The 12,396-nt window shown below is 68.3% G+C and overlaps 1 protein-coding gene across 2 annotated transcripts; it reads left to right on the forward strand.

The window, feature by feature from the left end:
- The first annotated feature begins 2,965 nt into the window (after window positions 1-2,965).
- TBX21 (T-box transcription factor 21) lies at window positions 2,966-12,346 on the forward strand. 2 transcript variants are annotated; one of them, XM_041473857.1, is made up of 6 exons: window positions 2,966-3,646; window positions 10,202-10,335; window positions 10,417-10,538; window positions 10,621-10,779; window positions 11,431-11,492; window positions 11,569-12,346. In XM_041473857.1, exons 1-6 carry the CDS (start codon window positions 3,222-3,224, stop codon window positions 12,212-12,214), a joined length of 1,548 nt encoding a protein of 515 aa, XP_041329791.1. In that variant the 5' UTR covers window positions 2,966-3,221; the 3' UTR covers window positions 12,215-12,346. The 2 variants fall into 2 exon arrangements, with proteins under 2 accessions (XP_041329791.1, XP_041329790.1); XM_041473856.1 differs by having other exon boundaries at window positions 2,967-3,646; window positions 10,181-10,335.
- The last annotated feature ends 50 nt before the right edge of the window (window positions 12,347-12,396 follow it).

A 12,396-nucleotide genomic window follows, 5' to 3' on the forward strand; every position in this document is an offset into this window, starting at 1 on the left:
CGGCACCGCGCTGCCCTCGAGCAGCGGCGAGATGCAAATTCCTCCGGGGTGGGGGCAGTGTTTTTGGTTTTCCCTGAGACCAAATTTAGCCCCCGCGGGTGCCCGCTGCCCTCGTGCTCATTTTAATAATGAAAACAGGAACGATGCCACCGACTGAGAAAATTACCCCCAAGTTTCCCCTCGTTCCCCAGAAGCCAAATTCCACGGCAGAGGCAGAACCCGCCTGGGGGCTGGGCTGGAGGGAGGGGTGGGGACGCTTTGGGGACACTTTGGGGACGCTTTGGGGGCACTTTGGAGACTTCAGAACTGCGCCCCCGGCTGGGTGCGAGCCTCTGCCCGGTCCCTAGGCGGAGTTTTGGTGCCCGATCAGCGGGACGATGGCATGCAGGGTGGTGGCACTCCCCAGGGTGACAGGGGACACCCGGGATAATCCCCCCTCCAAGGGTCCAACCCCCACCCCGCGCCGGCGCTGGAGACCCCAGGGGAGGGGGAAACTGAGGAACGGGGCGATGCCAGGGCTGCCTCAAGGATGCTGGGATGCCGCGAGTCCTGCCGGGCTCTGGAAGGGAGGTGGCCCGCGGTGACAAACGTGTCCCCAGCCCCGGGCGTGTCCTGTCACTTCCTCCTGGCCCCTGTGCGAGCACGAGGGTGGCCAGGAGGGACCGGGCGCGGCGGCCACACGGTGCTGGCCTCGGCCACCGCCGGCCACCCCGGGGACGCTCGGAGGTGTGACGTGCGCGTGACATCAGCCACCCACAGAGGGGAAACTGAGGCACGGGGCTGGCAAAGGAGGGGATTTAAGCCCGAGGAGGTCCCGGAGCTCCGGGAAGGGCCCTGCGGGGGAGGACGCCCGGCTCTGGGGAGGACTGGAGCCCAAATCTCCGCGGTTCCTCTTTGCCGAGGGCCCAGCTGGGGCTTAGAGTGTCCCATCCCCAGGGACGCTGTGTCCCCCGAGGGTGTCCCACAGCATCCCTGCCACCGGCCAACGGGACAGCTGGTGGCTGTTCAAGGTGACGGTCAGGACACGGCTCTTGTCCCTCCTGTCCCTCCTGGCCCTGCCCGAGTCCTCCCTGCACGGGGACACTTGTGACAACCCTCTCCCCAGGAGTCCTGCCACGTCTTCCAGTGTCCCTGGTGTCACTTTACGGTGCCAGGGGACACTCAAGGTTGTGACATCCTGCGGGCAGGGCCGCGCTCCCTGTCGCGCCGCTCGGACCCCGCTGTTGGCACCGTCCAGGACCGGGACCCCCAGGGGGGCGCGGGGTGGCGGTGCCAGGTCCCCAGCTGTGGCCACGGTGGGGACACTGGCGAGCCCGACACCCTCTGGGTGGCCGGGCCGGCTGATCCCTCAGCGGGGGGGTGTCCCTTTGAATTTATCCTCGGGAATGGATTCGCGCTGGTGACGTCAGGAGCGTTAGTCACTCCCCCCCATCCTTAACCCCCCTCCAGTCTTTATTTTCCCTCCTAGAAAAAAACAATTCTGGAAATTTCCTTGTTTTCCTTCTTTTTCTCGCTCGGGAACGCGGCGTGGGGGTCCCTGCTCAGTGGTGGGGAGGGGGTGGCAGCGCCCTGGTGGTCTGGGGGTGCCCCGGGAGGGTGGGGACAGCAGAACGGGGGGATGCTGTCCCCACCGCCAGCCTCAGCGAGCCGGAAAAGTGTGGGGAGGGGGGCGGTGGGGGTCAGCAGGGGGGGCTTTGCATAGAGATTGAAGGCCGGGACCTCTCCGGACAATGGCAGCACTGCAACGCCGGCCCGAGTGGCCGCTGGGCCGGCACACAACCCCGGGACACCCCCGCGCCCGGCCCCCTCCCGGCGGGGACCCGGGGGTCCCGTCCTGCCTCCATCCCCCCCCAGGGCCGCCCTGGGCATCCTTAACTCGCCATTTCCTCCCGCCCTCAGCGGGGGAGGAACAGCGCCGGCCCCATCCTCATCCTCACAGCGCCGTCCCCATCCCGGGCCACATCCTCACCCCTGTCCCCATCCTCATCTCTGTCCCCATCCCTACCCCTGTCCCCAGTCCTGTCCCCATCCCTGTCCCCTGTCCCCATTCCTGTCCCCTGTCCCCATTCCTGTCCCCTGTACCCTGTCCCCATCCCTGTCCCCATTTCTGTCCCCATCCCCATCCCTGTCCCCATCCCTGTCCCCTGTCCCCATCCCACTGTCCCCGGGGGTTCACAGCCGTGCCCTGATGCCGGGGGTCCCGCTGTGGGCTCGGTCCCCACCCAGGGGTCCCCCTTTCCCTCCCTCCCGCCCCCGCTCCGGAGGGGTCCCCAGGCATGGGGAAGGAGCCCAGCTGCCAGGAGGGGGGACAGTGGCAGTGCCACCATGCTGTGAGCGCTGTGGGGGTGTCACCGGGGCCCTGGGAATGGAAACTATCGACGGGAGCCGGGCTGGCCACCCCCGGGGGAGCGGCCACTCGGTGGTGGGGACAGGGGACAGAGGGACTTCCCTGGCCACCGCGGGGTCAAGGACAGGTGCCGGGAAGGCCTGGCCTCGGGGGTGGCACGGGACAGGGCACGGGGGTGGCACGGGGGTGGCACAGCTTGGCTGAGCTTCCCTGGAATCTCAGACCACCCCAAAACAGAGCAGGGCAGGGGGGCCAGAAGGGGCCGAGCCCCCAGCGCCACCCCTCAGGCTTGTCACCCCCCCCAGTGACACCAGAGCAGGGGGGGACCCGAACTGTCCCTTCCCGGTGTCCCCCAGAGCCCCAAAGCACGGGCAGCAGCGTGACCCCCCCTTGTCCCTCTGTCCCCACACTGTCCCTGTCCCTGTCCCCTCCACGTGTCCCCGGAGCCGTCCCCGGCTCCCCGCGCGTGGCGGTCCCCGCGGTGTCCCCTCCCTGTCCCCTCCCCGCTGGGGGTGGGGAGGGGGCGCGGGGCGGAGCTCGGGGAGCGGAGCCGCTTCTTTGGATAAGAGGCGCGGGGCCCGGGACGGGCAGGAGGAGCGTGCGAGGCACCGGCCCCGCCACCGGCCCCGGCCTCGGCGCTTTTGGGGTTTTTCCGGCTGTTTTAGGGTATTTTTCAGGGGTTGTTTTTTTTACCCCCGCTCCCTCTCGGCTGTCCCCGGGCCGCCACCTCTCGGGGCCCCCCCGGTACCACCGGGCATGGAGGGGGCGGCGGGAGCCCGGCCGGGCGGGCAGCGCTGACCGGAGCCGCGTCCCGGGGACCCCCGGCGGGGACCCCCATGAGCGGCTGAGCGGGGCCGGCGCCCCCCGCCCGTCCATGGGCGCGCTGGAGCCGGGCACCGGAGCCCCCCGGGCCGCCGCCCCCATGCTCGGCGCCGCCGCCAGCTTCGCCAAGGAGCCTCCGGGCCCCCGGGACGCCGCCGCCGCCGCTTTCTTCGGTGATGGAGGGGGACCGGAACCGGGAGCACCCCCGCTCCCTTACGGCGCTCCCGGCGGCTTCGGCGGCAGGTTCCTGGGGCCGTGCCCGCCCTACCGGGCTCCGCCGCCTCCCGCCGCTCCCGTGGAAGGCTACGCGGGCGCCGAGGGCGGTTTCGGCGGCGGGGGGGGCCCGCTGTGCCCCCCGCTCTGTGCCCTGCCCGGGTACCGGGCGGCCGGGAAGCTGCAGGTGATGCTCAACAATTACCCGCTGTGGGCCAAGTTCCACAAGCACCAGACCGAGATGATCATCACCAAACAGGGCAGGTGAGCCGGGGGCACGTGGGGGGTTCCGGGAGAGCCGAGGGCACCGGGGGGGCTCCGGGAGAGCCGGGAGCACCGGGGCGAGCGGGGCTGGGGGCGGCGGGGCACTGGGAGGGACTGGAGGGGACTGGGGCCGGGATCGGGGGGACCGGGGGGTGCGGGGACAGGGAACTGTCGCAGGACGCGTGAGGCACCGGAGGGGAAGAAGTGGCGACACCGAGGGGGACATGAGAGCACCGGGGGGACGGGGGCACCGCGACAGACACCGGCAGCGCCACCGGCACCGGGGGTCCGGTGTGGGCACCAGGGGTGCGGGGGTGGGGACACAGCGGTGACGGGGTGGGACAGACCCCGGGGGCTGGCACGGTGAGGGGCTGAGGGGTCCGGCCCCGTCTCCCCAGAGGGCTGCAAGGGTGGGAGGTGTTCGTGGAGCTGGGGGTGCCAGAGGGGACCCCCGTCCCCTCGTGGGTTTCAAGAAAAGCCTGGGAGGGGGAGGCAAAGCACCCCAGCCGCCGCCTGGTGTTGTTTCCTTGGGGACTTGAGGCTTGTGGGAAGGAGAGAAGGGTCTGGGGGTGTCCCCACCTGAGTCAGGGAGGGACAGGGGGGTCCGGACACTCGGTGTCACAAGGGCAGAGGCGGTGGCGCTGCCAGGGGCCTGCAGGCAGCTTGGATCCGGCCCCAGCCCACGGGCCGGATCCGGAGCTCGGCGCTGCAACAAGTGGGGAGGAGCTGCTGCCACCCCCCAGCTCCGAGGCGACACCGCGCCCGCTCCCTGTCCCCTCTGTGGGGTGGAAACCCCCGCGGTGCTCAGCAGAGCCCGGCTGCCCCGCCTGCGGCCAGGGAAGGGGAAGGGGCAGCGTTTTGGCCCCGTCCTGGCCGCCAAAAACGCTTTTGGTGACACCACAGCCGAGCACCCGCTGTCCCCTCCGTGCTGGGCTGGGTTCCCGGGGCTGGGAGAGGGCTGGGGGATTTTTGGGGGGTCTGCCAAACCCCGGTTTGGGGGCGCTGGGTGCGCTGTGGAGTCGCCAGGACTCGGGGCAAGGGGAGCCCCCTAAACGCTAAACCGGTCCTTCAGCCCCGCTCTGGGGTGGTGAGGAGGAGGAGGAGGAGGAGGAGGAGGAGAACCCCACCCTGGGCTGCACTTTGGGGTCTCACTGGCCATGGGATCACGGCAGGGGTCACACACAGCTCAGCTGCCACCACATCACCCCGAGGGGCCCCCAAACCCCCGTGCCAAGGGGAAACAGGGCTGCACCCCCCCCGTGCCCTCGGCAGCTGGCACGGACCCCCCACAGCCCCTCGTGCCCCCCTTGCCAGCCCCGTCTCCCCGCGCCCAGGGGTCCCTTGCTGCCCCTCGGCCGGGGGACACACGGTGTCACTTCGATGCTGAGCCCGACCTGCTGGATGTGCTGGAAGTCTAAACTCGTTAGGGCCGCTTGGTTTGCCACGGCCCCGAGCCCGGCACGGAGGGGGTGGCACGTCCCCGGGGGGTGGCGGGGGGGGCGGGCACCCCAAATTGCTGTTTGTCACCCGCCACCCCTCAGGCCTTGCAGGAATGTGCTGAAATTCAGGGTTTTTTTCCGCGTTTTCTCCTCTCTTTCCCTGTGCCCTCCCTGCGGGGTCAGGAGCCCGTGCTGAGGGGTTGGAAATGGGGGTGGCCCCGCATTCCCCACCCCCCCTGCCCCCCTGCACCTCTGCTTTCATCTCCCAGCTCCAAACCGCCAATTTTGAGGGTTTTTTCCCACCTCCATCCCCCACCGTGGAGGGGCTGCGGGCTGGGGGGGTTGCTCTGTGCAGGGGGGGCTCAGCCCGTGGAGAGCGTCAAAGCCGAGCCACAGAACATCCGCTTCCCCCGGGCCCGAGCTGCCGCCGCAGCGCCGCGGGGACAGGAAAAACCCCAGCGGGGCTCGGGGGCGACGTGAGCCCCAAACGGGGACCCGAGCGGGGACCTGCACCCCAAAACGGCCACCGGCCGCCTGGGGGGCTCTGGGGCAGGGCAGGGAGCCCGATCCCATCCCCGACGGGCTCTGCAGCCCCGTCCCTCGGCTCTGAGGGGTGCAGCCCCCCGTGGACCCCCGGGGAGGGTTGAGGCTGGGGGGGACACGGTGGCACTGGGGTGGAGCTGGCCGGGCACTGGGATTCACCCTGGTCCTGCTGTCCCGGGCCATCCTGAGCCATCCCGCCCTGTCCTGGGCCACCCCACCCCAGCCGTCCCTGTCCCTGTCCCCGCGGTGTCCCCACGGCTCTGGGGGCTGGGCAGGGCAGGATTCCTGCGGAAAACCCCCAAGGACTCGCCGGCACCTGGCAGCGCCGGGCACGGGGGGTTCCTGCCGGGGCTGGCACTGCCCCTGGGGTGACACTGCCCTTTGGGGTGACACTGCCCTTTGGGGTGACACCGGGGCTGGCACTGCCCCTGGGGTGGCACCGGGGCTGGCACTGCCCCTGGGGTGACACCGGGGCTGGCACTGCCCCTGGGGTGACACTGTCCTTGGGGTGGCACTGCTCCTGGGGTGACACTGTCCCTGGGGTGACACTGCCCTTTGGGGTGACACCGGGGCTGGCACTGCCCCTGGGGTGGCACAGGGGCTGGCACTGCCCTTTGGGGTGGCACAGGGGCTGGCTTTGCATCCCGAGGGGACACGAGGGGCTGTCCCTGTCACTGGGGACACAGAAGGGCTGTCCCTGCACTTGGGGGTGGCTCAGCGCTGCCTTTGGGGGGTGCAGGGGCTCTCCCTGCATTTGGGGACACAAGGGATGGCTTTGGGGACACAAGGGATGGCTTTGCCTTCGGAGAGGACACTGCGGTGGCTTTGGGGACACAAAGTCCGACAGGTGGCTTTGATTTGAGGGGTGACTGTGCAGGAGGAGGGACCCCAGAGCTGGCAGGGCCTTTTGGGGACACGGGGGGTGGCTCTGGGGACACTGGGGATGGCTGCCCGGCTGGCAGGGCTGGGGACAGGCAGTGCCCGGTGGCAGCTCGGCGGGGTTGGTGCAGACATGTTGTGACTTGTCACCGTGTCCTGCTGCGCTGTGACATTTCGCTGTGCCCTGTCACCCGGACGGGCAGTGCAGCTGTGCTGTGCAGATGTGCCGTGCCACGCGGCCCTGCCGTGTCACCGGGTGTCACCGGGACCTGTCCAGCTGTGCCACCGTGCTGTGGCAGCACGGCGTGCATTGCCGTGTCACCGTGCTGTGTCCAACAGCCATGGCGTGTCACCATGCCATGCACTGGTGTGTCACCACTGTGCCCTGTCACCACTGTGCCCTGTCACCACTGTGCCCTGTCACCCTGCCATGTCACCATGCCATGCACCATGTCACCATTAGGCACTGGTGTGTCCCCACTGTTGCATGTCACCATGCCATACATTGCTGTGTCACCACCGTTCCATGTCACCGTGCCATGCATTGGTGTGTCCCCACTGTTGCATGTCACCGTGCCATGCACTGCCGTGCCACCACGCCGTGTCACCCTGTGCCCCGTGCAGCGGGGGCTGGGCCCTGTCCCCTGTTCCCTGTCCCCTGTCCCCTGTCCCACGCGGTCCCGGTGGCTCCTGCGGTCCCCGCGCTGCCGCCGGGGGAGGAGGAGGAGGAGGAGGAGGAAGAGGAGGCTCAGGAAGCCGCAGCCCCCCGTGCCTGCCGGGGGCGGGGGGCTGGGGAGGCTCCTCTGCCGGGGGGGTTGGAGCCCAGCTGGCCACCCTCCCCGTGTCCCCGTGTCCCCGTGTCCCCGCGCTGTCCCCAGCTCCGCGCGGTTCGCACCGGGACAAACCCCGAGGGCGCGGAACCACGGGCGGTGCCCACCCGCCTTGGGGGGGGGTGGCACCCCCCAAACCGCCGTGCCCGGCCCGGGGGGAGCCGGGTCCTGCCCGAGCCGGGCTCGAGCGCCGGGGGGGTTAAAAATAAAAGCGAGGCGAGCGCGGTTTCGGGGCTTGCCCCCGCCCTGCCGTGCCCGGCCCGGCCCGTGCGGTTTCCCCGCGGCAGCGGCAGCGTGCGAGCGCCGCTGGCAGCGCCGGGGAGCGCGCTGTGGGAGCCAAGGGCAAAAAAACCCCAAAAACCAGCCCCGAAAAAAGCTGTTTTCTTCCTCTGTGCTCCTTGCAGAGCTCGGGCCGCTGCAGCAGCCGCGCTGGGAGCTCGGCCCGGCCGTAGCTCGGCTCGGCTCGGAGCTGCGGCGGCTCCCGGCTGGTTTTTAATGCGGTTGAGATTTTTTATCAGCGGCTGGAACCCCCCCGCGCTCGCTGCAGAGATGTGGGCCCGCGGGGGTGGCTCCTCCGGGGACACCGAGGGGTCCGCGGGGGCTCGGGGGGACCCGGGATGCTCGGGGCCAGCCTCGGTGCCGAGCCCGTGCAGCTCCTCGCCACGGCCGCTGCCTTCTCCGCCTCTTTCTCTTTTTACTTCTCTTCTTATCTGTATCTTTTGCTTTATCGTTTTCTTTATCTTTTTCTTTATCTCCTTTTTATTCTTATTTTTACTATTTTCGTGTTCTTGTTTTTAGTCTTTATCTTCTCCTTCTTTCTCTTCTCCTCCCGATTCTTCATTTTTTCCTCTTCTTTTTTTTTTCATTATTTTTCATTTTTCTCTTCCTTTTTCTTCTTCTTTTTCTATTTTCTCTTCCTTCCTCCCCCTTCTTTTTCTTAATCTTAATTTTCTTTTTTCTTCTGTTTTTTTTTTCTTTCTTTTCTTCACATTTTTTTCTTTCTCTTTCTGTTTTTCCTTTTTCTTCTCTTTCTTTTTCTATTCCTCACTCTCTCGCAAGGGCAATTTTGAGTCAGCCTCCACCCGCTGACTTTTCTTTCCACTGCTCTTCCCCCGGCGCTGCCCCAGCCCCGCTTCCTGGGGGGAGCCCGGACCCCTCTTTTCCCGGGGGTCCCCTGTCCCCTCTGGAATTCGGGGGGAGCATTCCCTGAGTGTGGGACGCCCCGTGTGGCTTTCAGGGGTGGCCGCTGGTGGCTTTCTGCCGGGGGGGGCACTACTGGGGGGGCACCCCTGTGTCCAGCTCGGCCATCGGAGCTCCAGGAGTTGCCAAAATTCCAAGGCTGGGAAACGCGGGGGGGCCGAACCGGTGCCCACAGCCACGGCGAGACCCCGGTGCCAGGCTGGGCTGGATACTGGGGATACTGGGGATACTGGGGACATTGGGAACACTGGGGACACTGGGGATACTGGGGACACTGGGGATAGTGGGGATACTGGGGACACTGGGGATAGTGGGGACACTGGGGATAGTGGGGATACTGGGGACACTGGGGATAGTGGGGACACTGGGGATAGTGGGGATACTGGGGACACTGGGGATAGTGGGGACACTGGGGATAGTGGGGATACTGGGGACACTGGGGATAGTGGGGACACTGGGGATAGTGGGGATACTGGGGACACTGGGGATAGTGGGGACACTGGGGATAGTGGGGATACTGGGGACACTGGGGATAGTGGGGACACTGGGGATAGTGGGGATACTGGGGACACTGGGGATAGTGGGGACACTGGGGATAGTGGGGATACTGGGGACACTGGGGATAGTGGGGACACTGGGGATAGTGGGGATACTGGGGACACTGGGGATAGTGGGGACACTGGGGATAGTGGGGATACTGGGGACACTGGGGATAGTGGGGACACTGGGGATAGTGGGGATACTGGGGACACTGGGGATAGTGGGGACACTGGGGATAGTGGGGATACTGGGGACACTGGGGATAGTGGGGACACTGGGGATAGTGGGGATACTGGGGACACTGGGGATAGTGGGGACACTGGGGATAGTGGGGATACTGGGGACACTGGGGATAGTGGGGACACTGGGGATAGTGGGGACACTGGGGATAGTGGGGACACTGGGGATAGTGGGGACACTGGGGATAGTGGGGACACTGGGGATAGTGGGGACACTGGGGATAGTGGGGATCCTGGGGATACTTGGGAGCCTGGGGCGAGCAGCCAGTGCTGGACACGAGGGGCAGAGCAGGAGCAGAGGTGTCCCGAGCAGGGAGCAGAGGTGTCCCCAAGCAGGAGCAGGGGTGTCCCCAAGCAGGAGCAGAGGTGTCCCCAAGCAGGAGCAGGGATGTCCCCAAGCAGGAGCAGGGATGTCCCCAAGCAGGAGCAGAGGTGTCCCCGAGCAGGAGCAGGGATGTCCCGAGCAGGGAGCAGCGATCTCCGGCCCAGCGCTGCCGTTTGAGGGGACACTCGGGGGGCAGCGGGGCGCAGCCCGGGGGTGGCAGCTGCCGGGTCCCCCCCGGTGCCACCGTGTCCCCTTCCTGCCCTTGGCGCGGGCTGGCGCCCAGCCCGAAATAGCAGCGGTGTTGGTTTCCGATCCGGAAGGTGCTTGGGGAGGGGGAGGAAGATACCGGGGCCGGGGGGGGATCGGCCCCGACAGCCTCCCCCAGCTGCCGGGGTCACTCAGCTCCTCAGGGCACCGGGAGGGGGGTGGGCACCGCGCTGCCTCAGTTTCCCCATCACCCCCCACCCCAAACTGCCCTGCACGCCAAGGGCCGAGCCGGGGGGGGGGTGACAGTGTCTGTGCCTGTGTCCCATCCCCAGGCGAATGTTCCCATTCCTCAGCTTCAGCCTGTCGGGGCTGAACCCCGCGGCGCACTACAGCGTCAGCGTGGACGTGGTGCTGGTGGACCAGCACCACTGGCGCTACCAGGGCGGCAAGTGGGTGCAGTGCGGGAAAGCCGAGGGCAGCATGCCAGGTACGGGCCCTTCCTCCCCGTCCTCCCCCTGGCGCCGCTGCCGGGCTGGGGGTGACGCTGCGGCCGCTGCCCCCTCCCCAGGGAACCGCCTGTACCTGCACCCCGACTCGCCCAACACGGGCGCGCACTGGATGCGCCAGGAGGTTTCCTTCGGGAAGCTGAAGCTCACCAACAACAAGGGAGCCTCCAACAACGTCGGGCAGGTGAGGGGAGGGTCCCGCCGCCGTGGCAGCTAGCTGTGACCCCCCTCCCCTGACCGCTCGCTGTCCCCTTGTACCCCCGCAGATGATCGTGCTGCAGTCGCTGCACAAGTACCAGCCGCGGCTGCACGTCACGGAGGTGAAGGAGGGCGAGGGGGAGGACGGCTACCCCTCCCCGCACACCCACACCTTCGCCTTCCCCGAGACGCAGTTCATCGCCGTCACCGCCTACCAGAACGCCGACGTGAGTGCGAGACCCCCTGCCAGTCCCCAGCGCGCGGCACCCCCCAAAAAATCCCCCAAAAGCACAAAAACTCCAGCAACGCCCCCAGCGCCCTCCCAGAAACCAGAGAGGAGATCCCAGTGTCACCACAGCGACCCAAAACCGTCCCAGAGCAGCCCCGTTAATCCCCCCTGCGACATCCAGGGTGTCCTCAGCTTCAGGAAACCGCCCTGGCCTCTCCCCAGGCCATCCCTGTCTGCGGGCACCCCGGTCTGCAGCATCCCTGCGACCCCAGGAACGTCCCCTCAGCATCCCAGGGTCCCCCCTTCATCCCCGGCTCCCCCCTGCATCCCCTCAGCACCCCAGAATCCTCCCCCTGCATCCCCTCGGCATCCTCGGATCCCCCCTGCATCCCCTCGGCATCCCTGGATCCTCCCTGGCTCCCTTCAGCATCCCAAAATCCTCTCAGTGCCCTCAGATCCCCTCAGATTTCCAGAGCCTCCCCCTGGATTCCCCACTACCCCCCCGGGACCGGCCCACACATCCCAGTACCGCCCCCCGAACCCCTTCAGCATCCCACAGCCCCCCAGCACCCCCTGCCCAGGCAGAGGCTGGCATTCCGGTGGGATGGGGGCAAAGGAGGAGGGACACCCAAACCGCCGTCCCCCCCAGATCACCCAGCTGAAGATCGACCACAACCCCTTCGCCAAAGGATTCCGGGACAACTTTGACTCGTGAGTGCCACCCCCGCACCCCGCTCCCTTCACCCGCCAGGGGCAGCCCCCCCAAACCCCACCGTGTGCCCCCCAGGATGTACCCGGCCTCGGAGAGCGACCGCCTGACCCCGTCCCCGCCGGAGGCTCCGGGCTGCCAGCAGCTGCTGCCGCGCTTCCAGCCCTTCCTGCCCGAGCAGTTCCCGCTGTCCCCCGGCCGCTTCTTCGGGGGGGAGCGGGGGGCTGGGCTGCCCCTGCCCCCCAAAGACCCCCCGCCCTGGTTCTTCCCCCCGCAGCAGCCCCCCGGCCCCGGCGCGCTGGACTACGGCGGCTACGAGGGGGGCTACGGGGGGGGCAAACTGGTGCCCTACGGGGTGAAACCCCTGGCGCTGCCCCCGGCCCCGCACCCGCCCCTGCCCTACTACCCCGAGGGGCCGGGGGGCTTCGGGGTGCCGGGGGGCTGGAGCCCCGGGCAGTACGGCCCCAAGGGCGGCGCCGCGGCTCTGGGCTGGTACCGGGAGCCCCGCGAGGAGAAGGGCAAGGAGATGGAGGGCTGGGCCAGCGAGCCCCCCGCCGCCGCGGCCTCCGGGGACTCGTCGGACTCGGGGCTGCACGAGTGCAAGCGGCGGAGAGTGTCCCCGTACCCCGAGAGCACCGAGAGCTGCTCCCCGCCCCGCAACGGCGACGGCTACGACCGGGAGCCGCTCCCCGACGGGGGCTACTACGGCTACTACGGCAACTGAGCCACGGCGGGGGGCGAGAGGGGCGCCAGAGCCCCCCCGGCACCCCCAATCCGGGTGGGAAAGGGTCCTGTGTGCCCCCCACCCCCAAATCCTGGGACGGCTGGAGCAGAGGGGGGGCTCAGCGCGACAATCAGCCCCCGGTGCCACCCCGGTGGGGCCGCGGGGGCGAGTGGGGTGGGACG

Source organism: Pyrgilauda ruficollis, unplaced genomic scaffold (genome assembly GCF_017590135.1).
Source record: "Pyrgilauda ruficollis isolate IOZ18807 unplaced genomic scaffold, ASM1759013v1 scaffold304, whole genome shotgun sequence".
In the NCBI taxonomy this organism is placed as follows: domain Eukaryota; kingdom Metazoa; phylum Chordata; class Aves; order Passeriformes; family Passeridae; genus Pyrgilauda; species Pyrgilauda ruficollis.

Coding starts and splice junctions, on each gene's coding strand:
- TBX21 (XM_041473856.1), top strand. CDS start 3,222: ATGGGCGCGCTGGAGCCGGGCACCGGAGCCCCCCGGGCCGCCGCCCCC. Junction 10,336..10,416: donor AGCCGAGGGCAGCATGCCAG/GTACGGGCCCTT, acceptor CCCCCTCCCCAG/GGAACCGCCTGTACCTGCAC. Junction 10,539..10,620: donor CCTCCAACAACGTCGGGCAG/GTGAGGGGAGGG, acceptor GTACCCCCGCAG/ATGATCGTGCTGCAGTCGCT.